The 19,499-nt window shown below is 36.8% G+C and overlaps 1 protein-coding gene across 2 annotated transcripts; it reads right to left on the bottom strand.

The window, feature by feature from the left end:
* Positions 1 to 285: 285 nt before the first annotated feature.
* Positions 286 to 19,389, bottom strand: LOC126774965 (protein fem-1 homolog B). 2 transcript variants are annotated; one of them, XM_050496653.1, is made up of 14 exons: positions 19,035 to 19,389; positions 18,193 to 18,346; positions 12,744 to 12,988; positions 9,955 to 10,102; positions 9,309 to 9,463; positions 8,684 to 8,809; positions 7,984 to 8,181; positions 7,392 to 7,475; positions 6,065 to 6,160; positions 4,582 to 4,665; positions 3,892 to 4,025; positions 3,693 to 3,811; positions 2,938 to 3,057; positions 286 to 2,647 (listed from the first exon to the last, which is right to left on the bottom strand). In XM_050496653.1, the coding sequence occupies exons 1-14, from the start codon at positions 19,176 to 19,178 to the stop codon at positions 2,493 to 2,495; spliced, it is 1,962 nt and encodes a 653-aa protein (XP_050352610.1). In that variant the 5' UTR covers positions 19,179 to 19,389; the 3' UTR covers positions 286 to 2,492. The 2 variants fall into 2 exon arrangements, with proteins under 2 accessions (XP_050352610.1, XP_050352611.1); XM_050496654.1 differs by having other exon boundaries at positions 4,582 to 4,662.
* Positions 19,390 to 19,499: the final 110 nt, after the last annotated feature.

Raw genomic sequence — 19,499 nt, 5'->3', positions numbered from 1 at the left:
TCTATGATATTCCTTATGGATTTGTGAAAAAAAAAATTGCTATCAAAACTTTGGAAAAAAATAATAATAATTAAAGCTGCATAATAAGTTAAGTGGAATAAAATATATTAATCAAGAACTGTTTTGTAGTGCGGAAGGCAACGCTATTACAAATCGCTTTGGTAGACATATACTATATAAATACGAGGTATGTTTCAATCTCTTGGATTGGAATACGGTATACGTGTGTAAGATTGGTCTCGTTAATGTTTGCGTTGATTTCAGTATCACAGAGCTTACATCGCAATTTATTGGTATTAGACAGTGATCAATATTTAAATCGGTTTTAATTTTTTTTTTTTTTTTTGAAAAAAATAATATTTCATTTCAGCTCAACAATTGTTATAAAATAATTCTGAAATTTGATTAGTAAATGTGTTGTTACTAAGCAATCGTTCAGTGAGTACAAAGATGGCCGGTAATGTCGTAACAATTTGCGAACTTTGCGCTTACAGACGCCTAAGTAAAAGACTGAAAACTGAGCTTGTCAATGTTAGCAAGTGCGAGTAATTACAATATTTTTACATCAATAGTTCTTTAAAATATTAATATCAGTAAAATAATGACTAGTTCGATCTATAGCATACTAATTAAAAAAAAATTAATATATATTATTAATTAAATTAATATAATCGTTTTAATCTACCTACTTAAATCCAAACAACGATAATATTACACAAAATTAACTATTTTTATACAAATCAAAACGATTTCGGTGACTGATAAACAATTGTTTTATAAAAATATCATTTTTTTTTTGAATAAAAATATGTCAAGCGTGTTTTGAAAAAATCGAATAAGTTTATCTATCGTCTATGGTGATTTAAATAAATACAAAAAATGTTCAGTGGGTGATTTAGTTAAACAATGCTCTATTTTTCTTTCGAATGCGAAAACATTGATGAGAGAAAGAGAGGAATCAGTGTTACGTAAACACCCGCTATGCAACGTTTATAAGTAGGTAAGTAGTATAGTATGTTTTAATCGATTATTTCAAATTATCATCAAACCAAAGCTCATTATTAACTATTAAAATTTTGCTTATAGATAACTTAAATATAATAATTTTAAATAAAATTAATGTGCATTGATTCGTGTTGATATCCCCGTCCCGTTCTCACTAAGTGTGCGAGAAAAAGACAGCGCTATTTATAAGCATTTTCTACAGCTGACAGAAATACTATAAATATAGTTTTTAAAAGACTATTAGAGAACCCGAATGAGACTCTTATCAGTCCCAAAACACTCGTTTTTTAACTCTTTAATTTACATACCAAAAAAAAAAAACTTTTTTTTATATATTCGTTATCACGTCACAGTTTTAAAGGCGTCTAATTGTTCTACCCTTAACCTAAACGTTATCTATGTTAATTATCACATTTCATTCGCCTCTATTTAGCGTCTATATATAATAAATATTCGATTTGAGCCTTCGTTATATAAACGATCGGAACACATAGGAACCCTGTGTTCGACCAATCACTTAATCTGTCCCGTACTTTGAAACAATTAAATATTTCATACTTACATACTTTTGAAAGCTTGTATATTAATTGCTGCTGTTAATTAAATACGAATTATATATAATGAGTTATATATCGAAGTTCATGTTATATACTTCGGTAAGGATATGTCATATGAGTAAACATTTTAAAGTAATATGAACACAATAATAAATATAAACTACTTCTCAGTCAAATTTATGCGATCTTAATAATATCTATGATATTTATTATCTGTGTCATAAAGTAGGATATGTTGACAAAAAAAAATTCAATTTAAGAACACACCATGTCAGTCAATTAAAAGAAATAAATTCAATTCTAATATCCATAGTTCCCATATTTTATACAATCGACAAAATTGTGCATCACATTAAAAATAAAGTCATAAAAAATAACCATTAACAATATCTTAAACAAAAATTAATATGACACAAGAAACTTTATATAATAAAGAATCATTAACAGGACAATGAATGCAAATTCACAAATTCTGAAAAAATATATCGTTAATTACTTTAACTCGTCAAAAAAATAAGCCCACGAAGATTTCCTGTTTCTATAGCTTTCTAGAAGATTCTATAATATAATATCATAATATTATATAGTCAACTAGCGGGTATGGCATCTCAAAAGAAATCGGTTATAATAAAATATAAAAATCTACAAGTACTTGGCTAAAGATCTAATACTAAAATTTTGTTCTAATCCAATTTCGTTCGAAAGCATGGAAGATTCGAGATGTTTAAAAATACTTCTCACTAACGACTAGGAGACGATCCGACCGACGGGCACCTACCATAGCAGGCAGATAAACCAGAATCTAAAGAACGCACCGCCTGTCAAATACCTCATCGATCTTTCGGCAAATTTCGAATCAAGCTAGCGCTACGGACGACGGAGTCGGTAGATGAAGCTGGAAGTTTTTGGCAAGTGTCGCAGCGGGGTCGTCTACCTGGGCCGCACGCCGTGCATGGCGAGGAAGGCGTGCAGCACGCGCGGCACGTGCGCCGGCGTGTAGGTCGCGCCGTGCGCCGCCAGCGCCGCCGCCGCCAGGCACGCCAGCCGCGGGGACAGCGCCGCGCGCACCACGCCCTCCGCCGGCCCTGCGCATTTTATTAATTTTTTAACATTAATACACAGCCCGGCGATAGCCCTCGGGCCGAGACCTCCTTTCCAGGTTTCTTTGCAAATCTCTCCGCGATGTTCACCTTCCCCGCTGAGCACGAGATGAATTAGGCACATGAAAATTCAGCGTTCCCTGCCTCGCTTGCAATCTTTAATGAAGATGTGGTGCATACTTCGGCTTTTATACCAAATATAATATTTTTCTGTCTATAAGTTTTTACTGTATCATAGTATATCGTGCGTCGTATGTGAGAAAAAACGAGCTCACCGCCGATGGCGGCCACGAGCGGCGTGATGCCGGCCGCGTCCACGGCGTCCACGTGCGCGCCGTGCGCCAGCAGCTCGCACACGCACGCGCACACCGCCTCGCGCGCCTGCGACCCGTCGTCTGCGCACCGGACATGCCTCGTTAGTGGGGCGCTTCGACGGTCACACTATGCTATTACACTGTACTCTATTCCAATCGAAGAAGGAGTAAAGTAACGAATCTTAGATTGACATATTTCAGACGATTTCAAAATTGTTTATCTGTCTTTACTCCTCCCGCGGTTAGAACATAATATAGACGTTGTTGTACTTGAGTTGAGAGATCGAGTCGTACAATAGCCCAGGTGACATAATAGCCCAGGTGACATAATAACATTTCAGTTGGTACGGTAGGTAGCGTATCATCACGGTAGCATGCGAAAGCGATCCCGTGACGCTCCTCGTTAAGACGGAAAGGACACCGGCGAGCTCCACATACCCCCCCACTGTTCCCGTGGGGGAAACGCGTAATGCGTTTTTCCAGTGTTTAAAAAAAAAAGGTAGCGTATCATCAGTGTAAGAAATAATTAGCGTGTCAATGAGTACGGGCGGGGTGACCACATTAGCGTGTCAATGAGTACGGGCGGAGTGACCACATTAGCGTGTCAATGAGCACGGGCGGGGTGACCACATTAGCGTGTCAATGAGCACGGGCGGGGTGACCACAGCGTGTCGCGCAGTGCGAACAACACAAGGACGTAGGCTCGCGGTCCGCACCGGGCAGCAGCTGGTAGGAGATGAGCGCGACGTGCAGCGGCGTGCGGCGCGCGTCGTCGGCCGCGTCCACGCGCGCGCCGCACGCCAGCAGCAGGCGCGCGCTGCGCGCGCACGGGAACCTGCACACGCGAATACATTTTCAACCGCTACTTAAACGATTCCAGCTCCCAGTGACATTTTTAAGTATCGACAAACTCACTGGCAGACGTCGCTCGTGTGGAAGTCGTCCACTGGTGTCTGTCTGTCTACCGCGAGATGCAATAGCGTCTGACCGGATCTCAGCGACGAGAATCGTAGCCTGAATATCGCTCGGTGAGCCGCCCCGATAGTCTCCTAAAAGTATATTACTATTATTAAATATGTACAGACTCGAAGGACCGAAAATATTAAGTAGTATATATATATTCAATAAAAATGAATATTCGTATAACATAATACATAACTACAAAAATGAGAGACAAAAATTTAAAGTGTAAAAATCATAACCGCTTTGCCTTGTACTGTGTATAACATATAGCTGTCAAACGTGGAAGATACAATAATTTTTTTTTTTTTTAGCATGTTCAATATTACGAAAGCGAATCGAAATCAACAGATAATCTCCGCTACGACGAGCAAATAAAATAGAAATGGTCTGGCTATATATCACAACTCCTGGACAAGATATGGACCGCAATCGCAAGATGCGTTACAAGATAAAATGACAACTCTCCAAGACAATACTGGCTGCTATTGGGCAAAGATGGGGAAAATCTTTGGATAAGACTTTGGTTTGTGAACAAATACTAAATTATAAAATATGACTAAAATTTATTTTTATTTTATATTTCATAACTAAGAAAAAAAGACCGTTAATTTTTCTAATTTTATATTTAAAAAAAAAACTCACGTCATCGTTTCCAGGATTCTCCAGCAGTCTTGCAGCTACCGCGACCAGGTAGAGAGCCGTTCGGACGTTACTCTCGTATTCCTCCTGACATAAGTACACACTAATATAATCAATCGATAAATATATAAGCATGTTTAATTTACCGCTACTGCTTAAATTATTATTATTTTGCTTATTTATGTTATAGGCTGAATAGATTTGGCGCTCCAAAATATTAATCATTCCAACCAACGATAATATCCTGTTACGTTATTCACACACGGCCATCTGATCCCAAACTAAGCAGCGCTTGTGCTATGGAAACCAGATAACTGATATACTACACAAACTACTTTTCTTATGTAAATACATACTTTTACAGATAATTACACCAAGACTCAGAACAAACAGAGATGTTCACGCACACAAATGTCGGTCCTGGGTGGGAATTGAACACACAACCTTCGGCGTGAAAGGCAAGTATCTACCAACCACGCCAACCGGCCCGTCATGCCAATGATGAATGATGAATCGTTATTGATCAATGTTATTTTGCCATAAGATTAAAAAAAAACCTGAGGAATCTCATACGAGAAACTTATACTGTACAACACAGGAAGTTTTTGACTTTGCAAAGTCGTAAACTAGGCATTATAAGTTTAACTTGAGTTTATATGAATCTTAACCGATGATCGTGGGTTCAAACTCGGGCAAGCACCGCTGAATTTTCATCTGCTTAATTCGTGATTATAATTCATCTCGTGCTTTACGGTGAAGGAAAACATCGTGAGGAAACCTGCATGTGTCTAATTTCACTGAAATTCTGCCACCAATCCGCATTGGAGTAGCGTGTCGGAATAAGCTCCAAACCTTCTCCTCAAAAGGGGAGAGAAGGCCTTTAGCCCAGCAGTGGGACATTCACAGACTATTACGGTAAAAAGCTTCAAATTATTATCAATTTAATATTGTCGTAAACATAGAATGACGCCACTGTAACTATACGCACTTTGTTATATAACAATGGGTTTATTGTATTAGAAAATGTAGATGTCGTAAGAAAACACTCTTAAGAACGGTAGCATCGTATTGACATCTGGCAATGACTGTATCGGTGCAGCTGTGTTGCCAGTCTTACTCATATTACATAATCGGAAACTTTAGAAAGATTGACTGTCTCGTTGATAATAAGAGGCCGAGAACTTCATTTTTTCTGTCGAAGAATCTCAGTAGCCGCCCCGAGTCTGCGAATGTACACATTAGAAGTGTGTACATTACAAAGCACGTAAAGCCGTTAGTCCTGCCTGACCTATTTCCGGCCGTGTAGGATTGCTGTCCCAGCGGATTATGAAATAGTAAAATGAGCGAACACACTTGTGCACTACAATACGTCCAGGGCAGCTAGCTATTATCTTGCGTATTCCAATTAGCACCTTCAAAGTCGCTTCTGATTAAAGATGTAGATTCAATTTGGATAAAAGAAACATCAGAGAAACATTTCACTCACAATTAAAGCGTCCGGGTCGTGATTCGTTTGCGGTTTGTCCATCCTCAAGAGGCCACGTTTAAGTTCCTCCGCGCATGCTTCCAAAACGTAACAAACCTGCAATATATACAAACCATTTAAAAAAACTTTTTTTTATATAGAATAGGTAGGCGGACGAGCATATACGAACGAAGCCCTGGGTTGGGTAGCTGGTTTTTTTTTATAAATTGACATGCAAAACCTTTCTAAAGGTTAAAGTATATTCTTCACGATTCAAAATAAGTAACGAATAAGTTTTTTTTTAAAGAATAGGAAGGCGGACGAACATATGGGTCACTTGATGGTAAGTGGTCACCAACGCCCATAGACATTGGCATTGTAAGAAATGTTAACCATCGCTTACATCGCCAATGCGCCACCAACCTTGGGAACTAAGATGTTATGTCCCGTGCCTGTAATTACACTGGCTCACTTGCCCTTCAAACCGGAACACAACAATACCAAGTACTGCTGTTTTGCGATAGAATGTCTGATGAGTGAGTGGTACCTACCCAGAAGAACTTGCACAAAGCCGTACCACCAGTAAAAAACTCAGAAGTGGAAGATTTACTAGCTGTTTCTTTTCTGTTATCCTATTAATATGTAAAATTACTCAATCACGCAAAAAGGGTTGGAAAGGTTTGAGTGAAATTTGACATAGAGATAGCTTACATCCTTACATAACATGCACATAAGCTGCCCCACACCAACGCGGGCGAATTTAAGCAGTTGTATGTTCGAGAGTACTTATGTGTGAATATTTACATATACTAATAGTAATCCGAGATACTTGCAGTATTTTGTACTTTGTTCATTCATTAAATATGTTTCGTCCCTATAGAAGCTTTACTAGCTAGCTATTTACGTCATTTTAATTTTTAAAATACTTTTATTAGCTGTCTATATGTGGAAATAATAATATAGTGGGAAAATTTGACTACCTCGTTGGTCTATAGGCTTGATGTTAGGCCGCAGACGCGGAGGTCCTGGGTTCAATTCCCAGGTCGGGCCAACAAAATTTATTGGGTTTTTGGGAGTCCGGAAGTTGGAAGTGTGTACACTCCCGTGTCTCGGAAAGCACGTAAAGCCGTTTGCCCTGCGCGTGAACTCTTTCCGGTCGTGTCGGATTGCCGTCCCATCGGATTATGAGAGCTAGGGAATAGAGAGTGCACCTGTGTTTGCTCACACACTTGTGCACTATAATATCTCCTACGTAGTTGGCTAATCTCTCTTGAGATTGGCCGCCGTGGCCGAAATTGGTCTGGAGGACATTATTATAGTGGAAAAAAAAAATTGAAGTCGTAGTTACCTGATCGAGCGGCAATTCGATTCCAATATGAATCATCTGCGAGAATACTTGTGCGAACCTCAGCAAATCTTTAACTACCGACACCTGCAAGAAATCAATGGTATTAGAGAATATTGCAATAGATAAATAGTTATTTTATATAAGACATATTGGTCTCTGCAACTATGTACTACATTACTGGTGGAGTATATTGTTACTATTGTTCACACTAATTATTAAATTATCGTGGCGTTGATAAAAGACAAATCATTATTTTTTTACAAAATTATTTAGTAATTTATTTATTTATTTATTTCACCAACAAAGGATACACGCTTACGAGTACATTACATCGTCGAATAATATTTTAAAATATGTGTGCTCCTTCAATTAAAGGAGACCACAGCAAGCAAACGGTAATTAATAAATATTTTATGAAATTTTAATTAATCTAATATTTTAATCGTCACTCGTTATTAATAATATTATTTGGATTTACTTATCTGTGAAGACTCGACTGGTTCGTGATTTATTTTTAATGAGATAATATTAAGTGTACTCCATAACTGTTCGTCTCCCCAATAATAATTAACGGGCGAGGCGCGGGGCGCACCTGGTTGAGGTGCCGCAGCGCCAGCGCGTGCTTCCAGAGCGCGAGGCAGCGGTCGAAGCGCGCCTCGTCCGCGAACACGGCGCCGCGGAACACCACGGGGTGCGGCAGGTCGGGGCACGCGCGGCCCAGCAGCCGCTCGCGCACCGTCAGCCCCTCCATGTGCAGCCCGTGCGGGTTGCCCACCAGCCGCTCCACGTCCTGCGCACGCGCACACTGCACTACGCGCATTCGCGCACTCTCCGCACGCTCGCCCGATCCGACGCGAGCGGGAGCATTGACGCTTCGTATACGACTACTCCGTTACTTTAAATTATTATATACAATACTGACAATTTATAATATTTACCGTTTGAATTTTACGTCGAATGTTGAGTTTGGTCTTTAATAGATTTTCTTTATTGTAATGGTAACATTTTATTGACCAAATAAAATGTTATCAAAATATTAAATAATTATTATATGCAACAAGAAAATAAAACAGATTTGAGTAAAAACGAATACCAAGTCTTATTCCTAAATATTATATTAATATAATATATTACGTTTATAAGAATTGTAATATGCATATTGTTTTTTAAAAAAGTAGCTATGTCACTGCTCATTAGTAGATGAAATGAGATTTATGTATCAAATTTACCATATATAATTGCAAAAAAATCTTCTATATACTGTTATTGTTTAAATATAGGTTAGATATTACCTCCAGAGTGGTGCTCTCTCTCCAATTATCGTAGGCAGGAATGGGTTCGGCGGGTTTCTTCAGGAGTATACCGTAGCGAGTGTCGTAGCGCATCGCCATCGCTCTGTGTAGGTACTGGTAGGCCATCTGAGGAACAAGAAATATATACTTTTAAATATGGAACTCACAAATAAATGACACGAGTAAAATATAGTAGACTTCTTTGTGTTGCTATGTGAGTTTGGCAGTACAATCATAAACAATAGACTAATTATTTATTTATTTCGTAATAATATCCTGGGACATAATTCACACACGGCCATCTGATCCCAAACTAAGCAGAGCTTGTGCTATGGAAACCAGACAACTGATATACTACATATACTACTTTTCTTTTGTAAATACATACTTATATAGAAAATTACACCCTAAGTAAGACAGTTAATAAATTAAAACTATTAAAATATGAGAATCTACTGAATGAGTATGAGTGAGTCCTCGTGTGTTTGTGTGTATTTTATTTATTAGCAGTTTTAAGTTATATTTTTATCTCTTTTAATTATAGGGACAGATTGCGTGCAAAGTTTGTGTTCACTTGAGGCGTGCAGAATAATGCCGTTATTGTTTACAAAGAGGAGAGAGTCACCCTCAAGCAGTAGTACTCCTTGTCGTTGGCGAAGGAGGCGCCCAGCAGCTCGTAGGCCTCGACGGCCTGCGTGCGCGTGACCTCGGGCCGCGCCGCCAGGATCTCCACCACAGACGCGCGCGCGCGCTCCGCCGCGCACTGCAGCGGAGTCATGCCTGAGGACGACATACGTATCACCTCTGGCCATCACCTCGCTCGTTATCATCAGCTTAGATGGTGTACAAGAATTAACATTTAGAAATAATTGTATTTTTCTTAAGCGTGATGGTACTGCAATATGTTTCTCACCGTTAATAACAATACTTCGCTACGAAACTTACTAACAAATCAAAAAACTTCGTAATTTTATGTTTTGTCATCTTTAAAGAATGTTGATATCTAAATAAATTCAAACACAAATGGAGCTACGCTACGAGCATTTTGAATAAGTTTCCTACCAAATAAGAAACAAGTTGTTCTATACTCTTTGACAACGGAAGCTTCGCTAGTATTTGTTGGGTACATACTTGTGTAACATTAAACTGATCTCGTTACATCTCATTGGGTGTTACAAAATGTGGCACGCTCGTTTTTCTTACAATTTGACAAGCTAGCGGTATCTATCTGTACATATATCTGTGTTGAACGATGCCGCGGGCAGGCTCACCGTTCTCGTTGGTGAGTATCTTGGCGCTGTGGTCGATGAGCGCGCACACGACGGCCGCGTGCCCGCACTCGGACGCGAAGTGCAGCGCCGTCGCGCCGCACAGCGCCCTCTCGTCCACGCGCGCGCCGCTGTCCAACAGAAACTGGACCTAAAGGAAATAATACTTTTATAAATATATATCTTCTTCTTCGTCGTGACACTCTTGTCAGAGCGGTCGTGGTCGCCATGAATCCGCAATCCGCCATTATTCGATATTAAAGCTCCCAGATATATATAGGATTGGACGAACTCACAGTTCGCAATCTGAGTGATCTCGGGCGAGTTGTTTTTTGCCCGGTCTACAATCATCATCTTCGTTTTACTACTTTAATCCGAATTCTTGGCATACGCGCTCCATTTTAAAAAGCAATTCTTCCACATGAACTGCGTCAGACGCAAACAGGGTCGTGTCGTCGGCATAGCGCAAATTTGTAATCTTGCGCTCACCAACTGCAACACCGTCACTCCAGTCCTCAAGCGCAATGCGCAATCCCAGTTCTGTGTAAGCATTGAACAAGAGCGATGATATTATGCATCCTTGGCGGACTCCAGCGCTGGGATCAAAGTCTTCGTCCGCACGGACAGATGATGTTTTATCTAAAAGCAAGGATGCAGTCCCATCTTCGTAAAGACGCCTAAGAAGATGAACTAAGTGTTTACCCATGTCCAGTAACACCCACCCTCAATATATATTTATCCTTTTATCCTGATACTGAAGCTACCGAAGTCTCGAAGTCGTAGGACTTCGAGACTTCGGTAGCGGAGAAACCTATTATAGCTTACGGTCTTCCTTAAAATCCACACTGTTGTCTTTATCCCAACATTGCGGATATTATGAAAATATTTTTAGCGATATTACAATATTTCTTTTACATCACCTTGCATAAATTCCATGTGACATGTTGAATTAAATTCTGTTATAGCCCTGAGCGTGAGCCAGAACATGTACATTGAAAAATTATCAATTTTCACGATTCCAGCCTAGATACGTTAAAATTTACATATATCATCTTTAACTATAAATTTACTAAACATCAAACGCGGCACCGGCGGAAAATTGCGTCATAAGTTTCCACGACATGACGTCGTGCCGTAACATGTCGTATCGTACAGTGCGATGGTTTTAATTATTACTATGAACGTCGTAAATTTACATGACACGATATTGCATCGCGAATCGGTGAGGAGTCGCAACGTGCCACGATGTGACCTCGTCACGTATATATTATTTTGGCCCAACCGCAGTCGATCTGGAAAATTAATTCTTCTCCTTTTTTCGTGTTATCGCTGCGACTGCTAATAATCAAATCGCATTTTTTTATTGTGCTGTACTGGCCTTGACTACGTCACCGGTTGGCCGACTAATGTGAATCAGGTTAATATTTCCTGAGAGAACGCATCTACCACCTACTACTACCTACTGGAGGTAGGGCTTTGTGCAAGCTCGTCTGGGTAGGTACCACCTACTCATCAGATATTCTACCGCAAAACAGCAGTATTTGGTATTGTTGTGTTCCGGTTTGAAGGGTGAGTGAGCCAGTGTAATTACAGGCACGGGACAACATCTTAGTAGTGATTTAAGCGATGGTTAACATTTCTTGCAATGCCAACGTCTATGGGCGTTGGTGACCACTTACCATCGGGTGGCCCATATGCTCGTCCACCTTCCTATTCTATAAAAAAAACTCTGTTTAGAACTAACAAAAATTATGACCTCTTTTAATATATTTTTTTCACCGTGACTTTGTGCTATTTTTCCATTCAGACGTGACAAAGATAAAAATTGTCAATATTAAATGTGACCAAATATCAACATTGTATACAAGACTTATTTACTGTCAGGGAAAGTAAATAAGATGACTTTTAATCAAGAAATAATTACATACTATTATGTAATAAGGCGAAGTATACTGGGAATATAAATACTTAACTTTTTTAACAGAACAGTCATTAAAAAAAGTATCAAATTTGTATACCATATTTATTGCATTCAAAGTTACTTTATAAAAACCTTTCTTTTATTAGCAAGTTTTAAACTTATATTAAATATTTATTCTCTTCTCTTCTAATTATATTTTTTTTATATGCCCCGGGATGGCAAATGACTCTACTCCACCTGATGGTAAGTGGTAGTAGAGTCCAAACGCGACGACGGCCAGTACAGTCGGGAAGAATGTTCTGTACTAGCCGTCCCCGCAAGATGCCTCTTCACGCCTCGTTTGAAGGAACCCGGGTTGTAGGAGGAGGGGAACACGTGAGCTGGTAAGGAATTCCATTTTTTGGTAGTGCGACAAAGAAAGGAGTTGTCAAATTTCTTTGTGCGCGATGGAATTGATGTCACAGTTAGGCGGTGATATCGAGAACCAGCTCGCGTGGACTTAAGAAGGAAGGGGGGAGCAGGAATATAGTTCTCCATATTAATTTTGTTATATATGTTTATAAAGAAAAGAGACAGACTATATCTTTCTGTGACAACATAACCGTCTAATAAATGAAATTACTTAAAAACTAGCATGATCGGAATTGTTTTTAGCAAAGTTAAATATAGACATACGCTCAAAGATCATCAGCTATTTCTTAGAAGGGTAAAGTTGGTGAGAGTATTTTCAGTAACAGCCTGTTAATGTCCCACTGCTGGTCTAGGGCCTCCTCTCCCTTTTTGAGGAGAAGGTTTATTGCTTATTTGGAGAGTATTTTACTAATTCAGTTTTTTTTTTTTTTATAATTAATTAATAATCAAAAATCCTTACCACATCGAGGTGTCCTTTATATGCTGCGATCATAAGGCATGTATTATTGTACTTGTTCGCCTTGTGTATGTCCGCCCCATGTCGCACGAGGTACTTCACTATATCGAGTCGTCCGTCAAAGCAGGCGGCTCGTAGGGGTGTGCTTAGTGTCTTTGTCGCGTGATTCACATTAGCTCCAGCTCGAACTAACCGTTTAACTATCCCTAAGTGACCTGCACCTGCTGCACACCAGAGAGCTGTGGCACCTGAAAAAAAGCGGTATATAAATAAAATAAATAATAAATAAATATCCTGGGACATCTGATCCCAAATTAAGAAGAGCTTTTGCTATGGAAACCAGACAACTGATATACTACAGATACTACTTTTTTTTATAAATACATACTTATATAGATAATTACACCCAGACTCAGGACTAATACACATGTTCATGCATACAAATGTCTGTCCTGGGTGGGAATCGAACCCACAACCTTCGGCGTGAAAGGCAAATATCTACCAACCACGCCAACCGACCCGTCTACTAATACTATAATATAAACCATAAACTTTGATATATTGGGCTGTATAGTCTTTCCTTTTGCTAATAAACAAAAAAAAAGTTAAGAGGGATATATTTGTTAAAGTTCAAGTGAAATTATATACCTAATTATATATATCGAGGGACAACAGACATATATATTTATTTTTTACTTATTTAAGTATTTTTGTGTCGTATTATATTTGTGTTTAAAGTTAATTTAATGTTCAAGTTCAAGATCGCTCTCTGGCTCGATGGCCCAATGGTTAGAACACTTGAATCTTAATTGAAGATTACGGCTTCAACCCGAAGACCTCTAAGCTTTTACGTTTTTCTTATATTATACATACAATATAAATATTTAAAAATATAAAAACGACTTCATTTACGCTCACAGTAATATATCGATATTTCTTGGATATTATTTGCGGTATTGGTGATACGCTCAACGACTGTATCAGACGAATGAAAAGTTTTTCTATGTATATTTAAAATGTTACATAGTCAAAAGAGCCTTTAAAGTGATCACTAGGTTTATACATTAAATAACAAAATTCCAGATCGTGATATACCTTGATACGCATGCGCATAGACAAGTGAATTACCTTTTATATAAACTATTCAAATACAAATAAATAATAAACGAATGCTGGACCATGACAAGTATTACGGAGAAATATCAATAGACAATTTCGCAATAACTATGTATTCACTTCTCAAAATATATATTTACTTTTGAGATGCCACGAAGTGTTTAACGATGACTAACGAACAAGCATTTTGCACTAAATGTGACAATACGAATGACTTGAATACAATAGACGCCAAAAACATTCACATTGTTCAATCTATTTATTTAAATTTAATTAAAGTTAAATATTTTATAAAACAGCAATTTCCTTTTATTGATAAATTCAAATCCAAAGTGAACAGGTTTCTTTTAGGCAAGCGTGCTCCATCTTAGACCGTGTCGATGCTTAAGATCAGGCAAGTCAACGTCAAACGAGCTAATGTAAAAAAAAAAATAATTAAAAATTTGGACTTTGAATTTAATTTAATTGAACTTTCATTTTAGGAGTTTGTGCATCCAATGAAAAAATAAAACCCTGATACGATCATTCTTTCTGCCCCGTCTGTCATAAACTATTTTTATCGAAATATATGTCGCCACGGATTTATGGCCAGAACCGACAAGGCACTGGCCTAGGGCTCCTACCAGCCAAGGGGAAAATAGTAATATAATTTTACTCTAACCATCTCAGAATGGGGGCTTAAATGCCAAAGTGCCTAAGGCCTTGCAGTCCGTGCCTGCACATAGTGGTAATAAAAGAATTCTGACTTCAGAAGTAGATTTTAAGACGTAATATAGTTTCTTTTACATTTAATCATCTATATTTTATCAACGAAATGTGGTAAGTATATTAACAATTTTTCATATTTAAATAAAATAAAAAAAAGAAAGAATAATTCAATTAATAATACATTATAGTAATACATTATTTCTTCTTACTATTATTGTGTATTCAAACTGTTACCTGGAATTTATCTCATTCACAGTCATAGTGAATACAATACAAATGAGTGTACAACGAACCAAATTTATAATAGTGAATTAATTGCAATAAATCATATGAAAACAAAGATCTGGTAAGGCGCCAAGTCAAGGAACATCGGCTACGTTACAATTCGTTCGGATTCTTTGTGAACGAACCGACGTCTAATTATACATCGCCACGCGCTCGAGAACCTCAAAACGAGAAACGTAAAGTCATTGGTCTTTCACACGATAAAGATGACCGTTTTACGGAAATAAACATCGTTTTTTTTTTGGTTTTAAATATATTTTTCGTAATTTAAAAACGAATTCGTCCTTCTTAAATTTGTAAAACTTTCGTGTTCTGTATTTTTTTTTAATTTGTTTGGTTGCTTTGTTCGTCGAAGTGGACGCGGTGGCATTTTGAAAATCGCTAGTTCGAAGTCCTGGGTTCAAATCCAGAGCCAAATACAAGAGATTGTCTTTTTCAGTCAAAATACTCTCAATAACAGCCTGCAGTTAGTAAATCGCAATGAAACACTCCTTCAGAAGCACGTAAATCCGTTGGTTAGTCGATCAAATAAAATAAAAAAAAAATGGTACAAATTTTGCATTTTTTCAAAAAACAGTTTTTGTGCCTTATTAAATTATGCTATTTGGAAACGTCGGAACGGTATTTCATACTTTTGTTTCTTACATTACAACTGATTACAAAAAAAATATTGTGTACATTTTCCTATGTCTAAATCTTTTTTTTTATTATACTAAGTTAATAAAAGTACTAATTGCTGTCGATGGTATCTTCATATATTGATAGAAGGCTATGTAAATAGCCTAATAGATCTATCTGTACCGGATCTCCTTACAGTTAATGATACGTATGTAGAATATTAACAAATATACGAAAGTAGAGACTTATTGTAATAATAATACTAAATTAGATTTGTCTCTGCCTGTAACTGAATATTATTGCATTAACGATAAAAATAATATATTATAAGCCCAAAAAACGATTGTATGGGAAACTAAAGTTTGTATATTTACTATCGACTGCCGGACAATTCAATCCATGTAGACAAACGACATAGAAAGAGTCGCGGGAAGCCGTTGGATGCGGGCAGCGCAAGACCGGCCAAAATGGAAATCCTTGGGGGAGGCCTTTGTCCAGCAATGGACGTCTTTCGGGTGAGAGATAAGACAAATGTCATGGAATTCAGTCACTATCATTCGGTCCAGTAAAAAGATCAACATACATACCACATTAAATTGAATATGTTATATTTACATACGATAAGAGGCAATGAAATATAATCAAGAGTTTTACTACAATAGATAAAACTTATCTATGCAATATATATTTCTTTAATTAAATAATATATCGAGTACATTCGTTTACGACAGTCATTTGTCTTTTCAATTCTGTTAGTATAACTACCGACGAAAACATATCGTGGGACCACTGGTTAGAAAGAAGAACCAGTAAGGGGCACAATAAAATAAATTAACAACGTTTGCGAGTAATTAAATGCAAAAAAAAAAGTTAAAAAAAAAAGTTATGACGTTAAGGCACACAAAGACACTACGCATATGGAAACAGCCGACGCACGCCACAATCACCGCACGTCTATACTGCAGTACATTACTTACCTATACATAAACATACGATTGTAAATAAACAAACAAACACGCTAACTATAGCGAAAGATTCGTGACGATCGAAGTCATACATTTACTTTGTCATATCATTCGCCAAATCATATCTGGAGTTTAGCGTACGATAAGGAACAACGTTTCAAAAATATTTCGAGTTGTCAGCTTTGAAACACATTGCGGTTTTTTGTTATAACACAAACGACAACCGCACTTCTAATCGACTTGTTTGAATTGACTGGATAGTTTAAACATTACTAATTAATGTAACTTGAGCTAAATAATAATATTATTTATCTCGTACTCTAAAATAAAAAGCCGAGATGGCCCTGTGGTAAGAACGCTTAAATCTTAACCGATGATCGTGGGTTCAAACCCGGGCAAGCACCATAATTTTCATGTGCTTAATTTGTGATTATAATTCATCTCGTGCTTTACGGTGAAGGAAAACATCGTGAGGAAACCTGCATATGTCTAATTTCACTCAAGTTCTGCCACATGTGAATTCTACCAACCCGCATTGGAGCAGCGTGGTGCAATGAGCTCCAAACCTTCTCCTCAAAAAGAGGAGAGAAGGCCTTTAGCCCAGCAGTGGGACATTCACAGGCTGTTACGGTACGGTACTCTAAAATAAAAATCTCTTAATATTCCGTAATCATTGCATTATGTGATCATGATTAATCCATTAGTCGAGATCTTGTTAATATAATGTATTTCATATATAATTAATTAAATACTTATTACATAAGAAAATTATCTTTCAAAGCTACATACACAATTACTCTTAAGGTTAATAAACATTAGAGACATATATATTCATTCCATTTCTATAGAGTTTATTATAGACAGATATTTAGTTTATTATTGATAGATCACTATAATAATAAAAGTACAAACAACAGAAGAGCAACCTGAAAATATTCTTCTGCTGGGAAATACTGTCAAGTTGTTCCAATGAGTGTTTGTTTAACACATGTGGTTTCATTAAATTTGGTTTAAGTGAGAGACCGTCACAGAACCTATCAAGATCACAAGTAGCTTACATTTAACAATTACTTAAGTTTAAATATGAAAGAGTTTGATATCTAATAGTAATATAATGGGCACTGAAACCATTAAACCATAAGAGCTTTTGCTTTGCTGTGCAACATAATCGTGGGAGCTACTCATTTTTTTTTGTTTTTTCAGCCTTTTGCCGTCCACTGTTGGACGAAAGCCTCCCCATAGAACGCCAACCATCCCGATCTTGGGCAGTGCGCATCCATCCCGAATCTGCCACCTTTTTTTAATGGAGCTACTCAATTAAGGCAATGTAACTCTTGTTCAGAGTTATTAATAAAAAAAAAACCCTACATAGCCAAGGAAGAAATGATTTATAAAACATGGACAATTTTTTTTTCAAATCTTAGCTGTAAGTTTGTAGCTTGTGCTATTATTTCAAATAGTAAATAAACAATACTACTTAACGTCCAAAAATTATAATAAGTAATATTCTCTCTATTGTAACTTTTAGATAATAACAAAAAAATATAATGTAGATATATCTCTTAAATTAGTGCATACATTTGTAAATAATTATATTGCTAAATTTTTTTAATTTATGCATTCCAATTACGAGTTGAATTTTAATGCATAGGATAAAAAAAAGTTAGATTTCATATATTCTGTAATGCTGTAAATATTTTACAATCTTAGGTTTTTTTTTAAAGCTAACTAAAAAAAAACTATATTTCCAAACAACTAACCTTCAATAACATACTCGTCAAATTTGACAGTGCCCTCTGTCTCCAATCTAACAGGTGGACGGAACTTCTCTAGAAGAATTCTGACTGCCCCTTCTCTTCCATGTCTAGAAGCTGCTATCAATGGAGTACACTTTACTCCATCGCAGCATACATCCTGTAATAAAAAATTTGCTCTTGTAACTCATTTTAGATAATTTAACTTTTATACATATATACTAAATATTACATAAGCATTGAATTTTTTTTAACAAAAGATATATTTTTTTGTACTGCAAATTTTCAAAGATCTCATCTGTCATATTTCTGATCATAAATAATTTGAATGTCATTGAACTTCAGCATTTGCATCTTAAGATATAAATAAACACAAAGTGATCTAATGTTCAAGTAATACAATCTATGACTATGACTTTGGCTATTTATTATATATTTTATTTTATAAACCAAATATTTTTATTTTTTTTTATTTTTACAAAAATCTATATCACATTCTAATTCTTGAATAAATGATTTCATAAGAGTTTGTTAGGATTACATTGAAACAATGATACATATCTGAACCTTGAAAATAAACTATTTACCTAATTTCAGCGCTCGCGTGAATAAAATTATGAATTTACGCAATTCTTCAAACGCTACACGGTGTAACAGAAATACGTAAACGACGCAAAAAAATAATTAAACAACGCACCCACATGATTCGCAAAATAAGGTATCATCTGATTTATGCTGATAAAAATAGATATTAAAGACGTTACTTCCATTATTTTTCGACTCATGACATTGGCGAAATATAAAAATAATGTCAGATGTTGTAAGTAATGTTTATAATTTTTACTCACGCTATTAAGTAAGTCATCTATGTCGTCTTTTTTTTTCTCATATAACAAAGCGTATAGAGTTAATGACATTCCATCCCTTGCTGCGAAAAACACCCTCTCTCTCAAACTGCTGGATATATCATCCAGCATCAATTTGTCCTCCATTATAACATTTACTTTTGTATAAATAAAATACAACTGTATGTTGCCGTTGTTGTACTCGTTATGAACTTAAATATTTTGTTGTTATGGTTTGACACACGGAAGTCCAGAAGCGGTCCTTACTTTCACATAAGACAAGACACTACACACGAGACAGGAATCAGGAGCTGACTCTTGAGCTCATAAGCTGAGTACAGAAAACAAATATTGCTAATTGCGGTACAATTTTCATTAGACATGAGTTTTGACAGTTACGGTTTCGTTACTGGTAATTAAACCGCTATTTACCGATCTTTAAAAAATCACAAAAAAAGGTGGAATCTT

Source organism: Nymphalis io, chromosome 17 (assembly GCF_905147045.1).
Source record: "Nymphalis io chromosome 17, ilAglIoxx1.1, whole genome shotgun sequence".
NCBI classification, from domain to species: Eukaryota; Metazoa; Arthropoda; class Insecta; order Lepidoptera; family Nymphalidae; genus Nymphalis; species Nymphalis io.
Note: the sequence above shows the minus strand (reverse complement) of the source record. Positions and strands in the feature narration are given on the sequence as shown.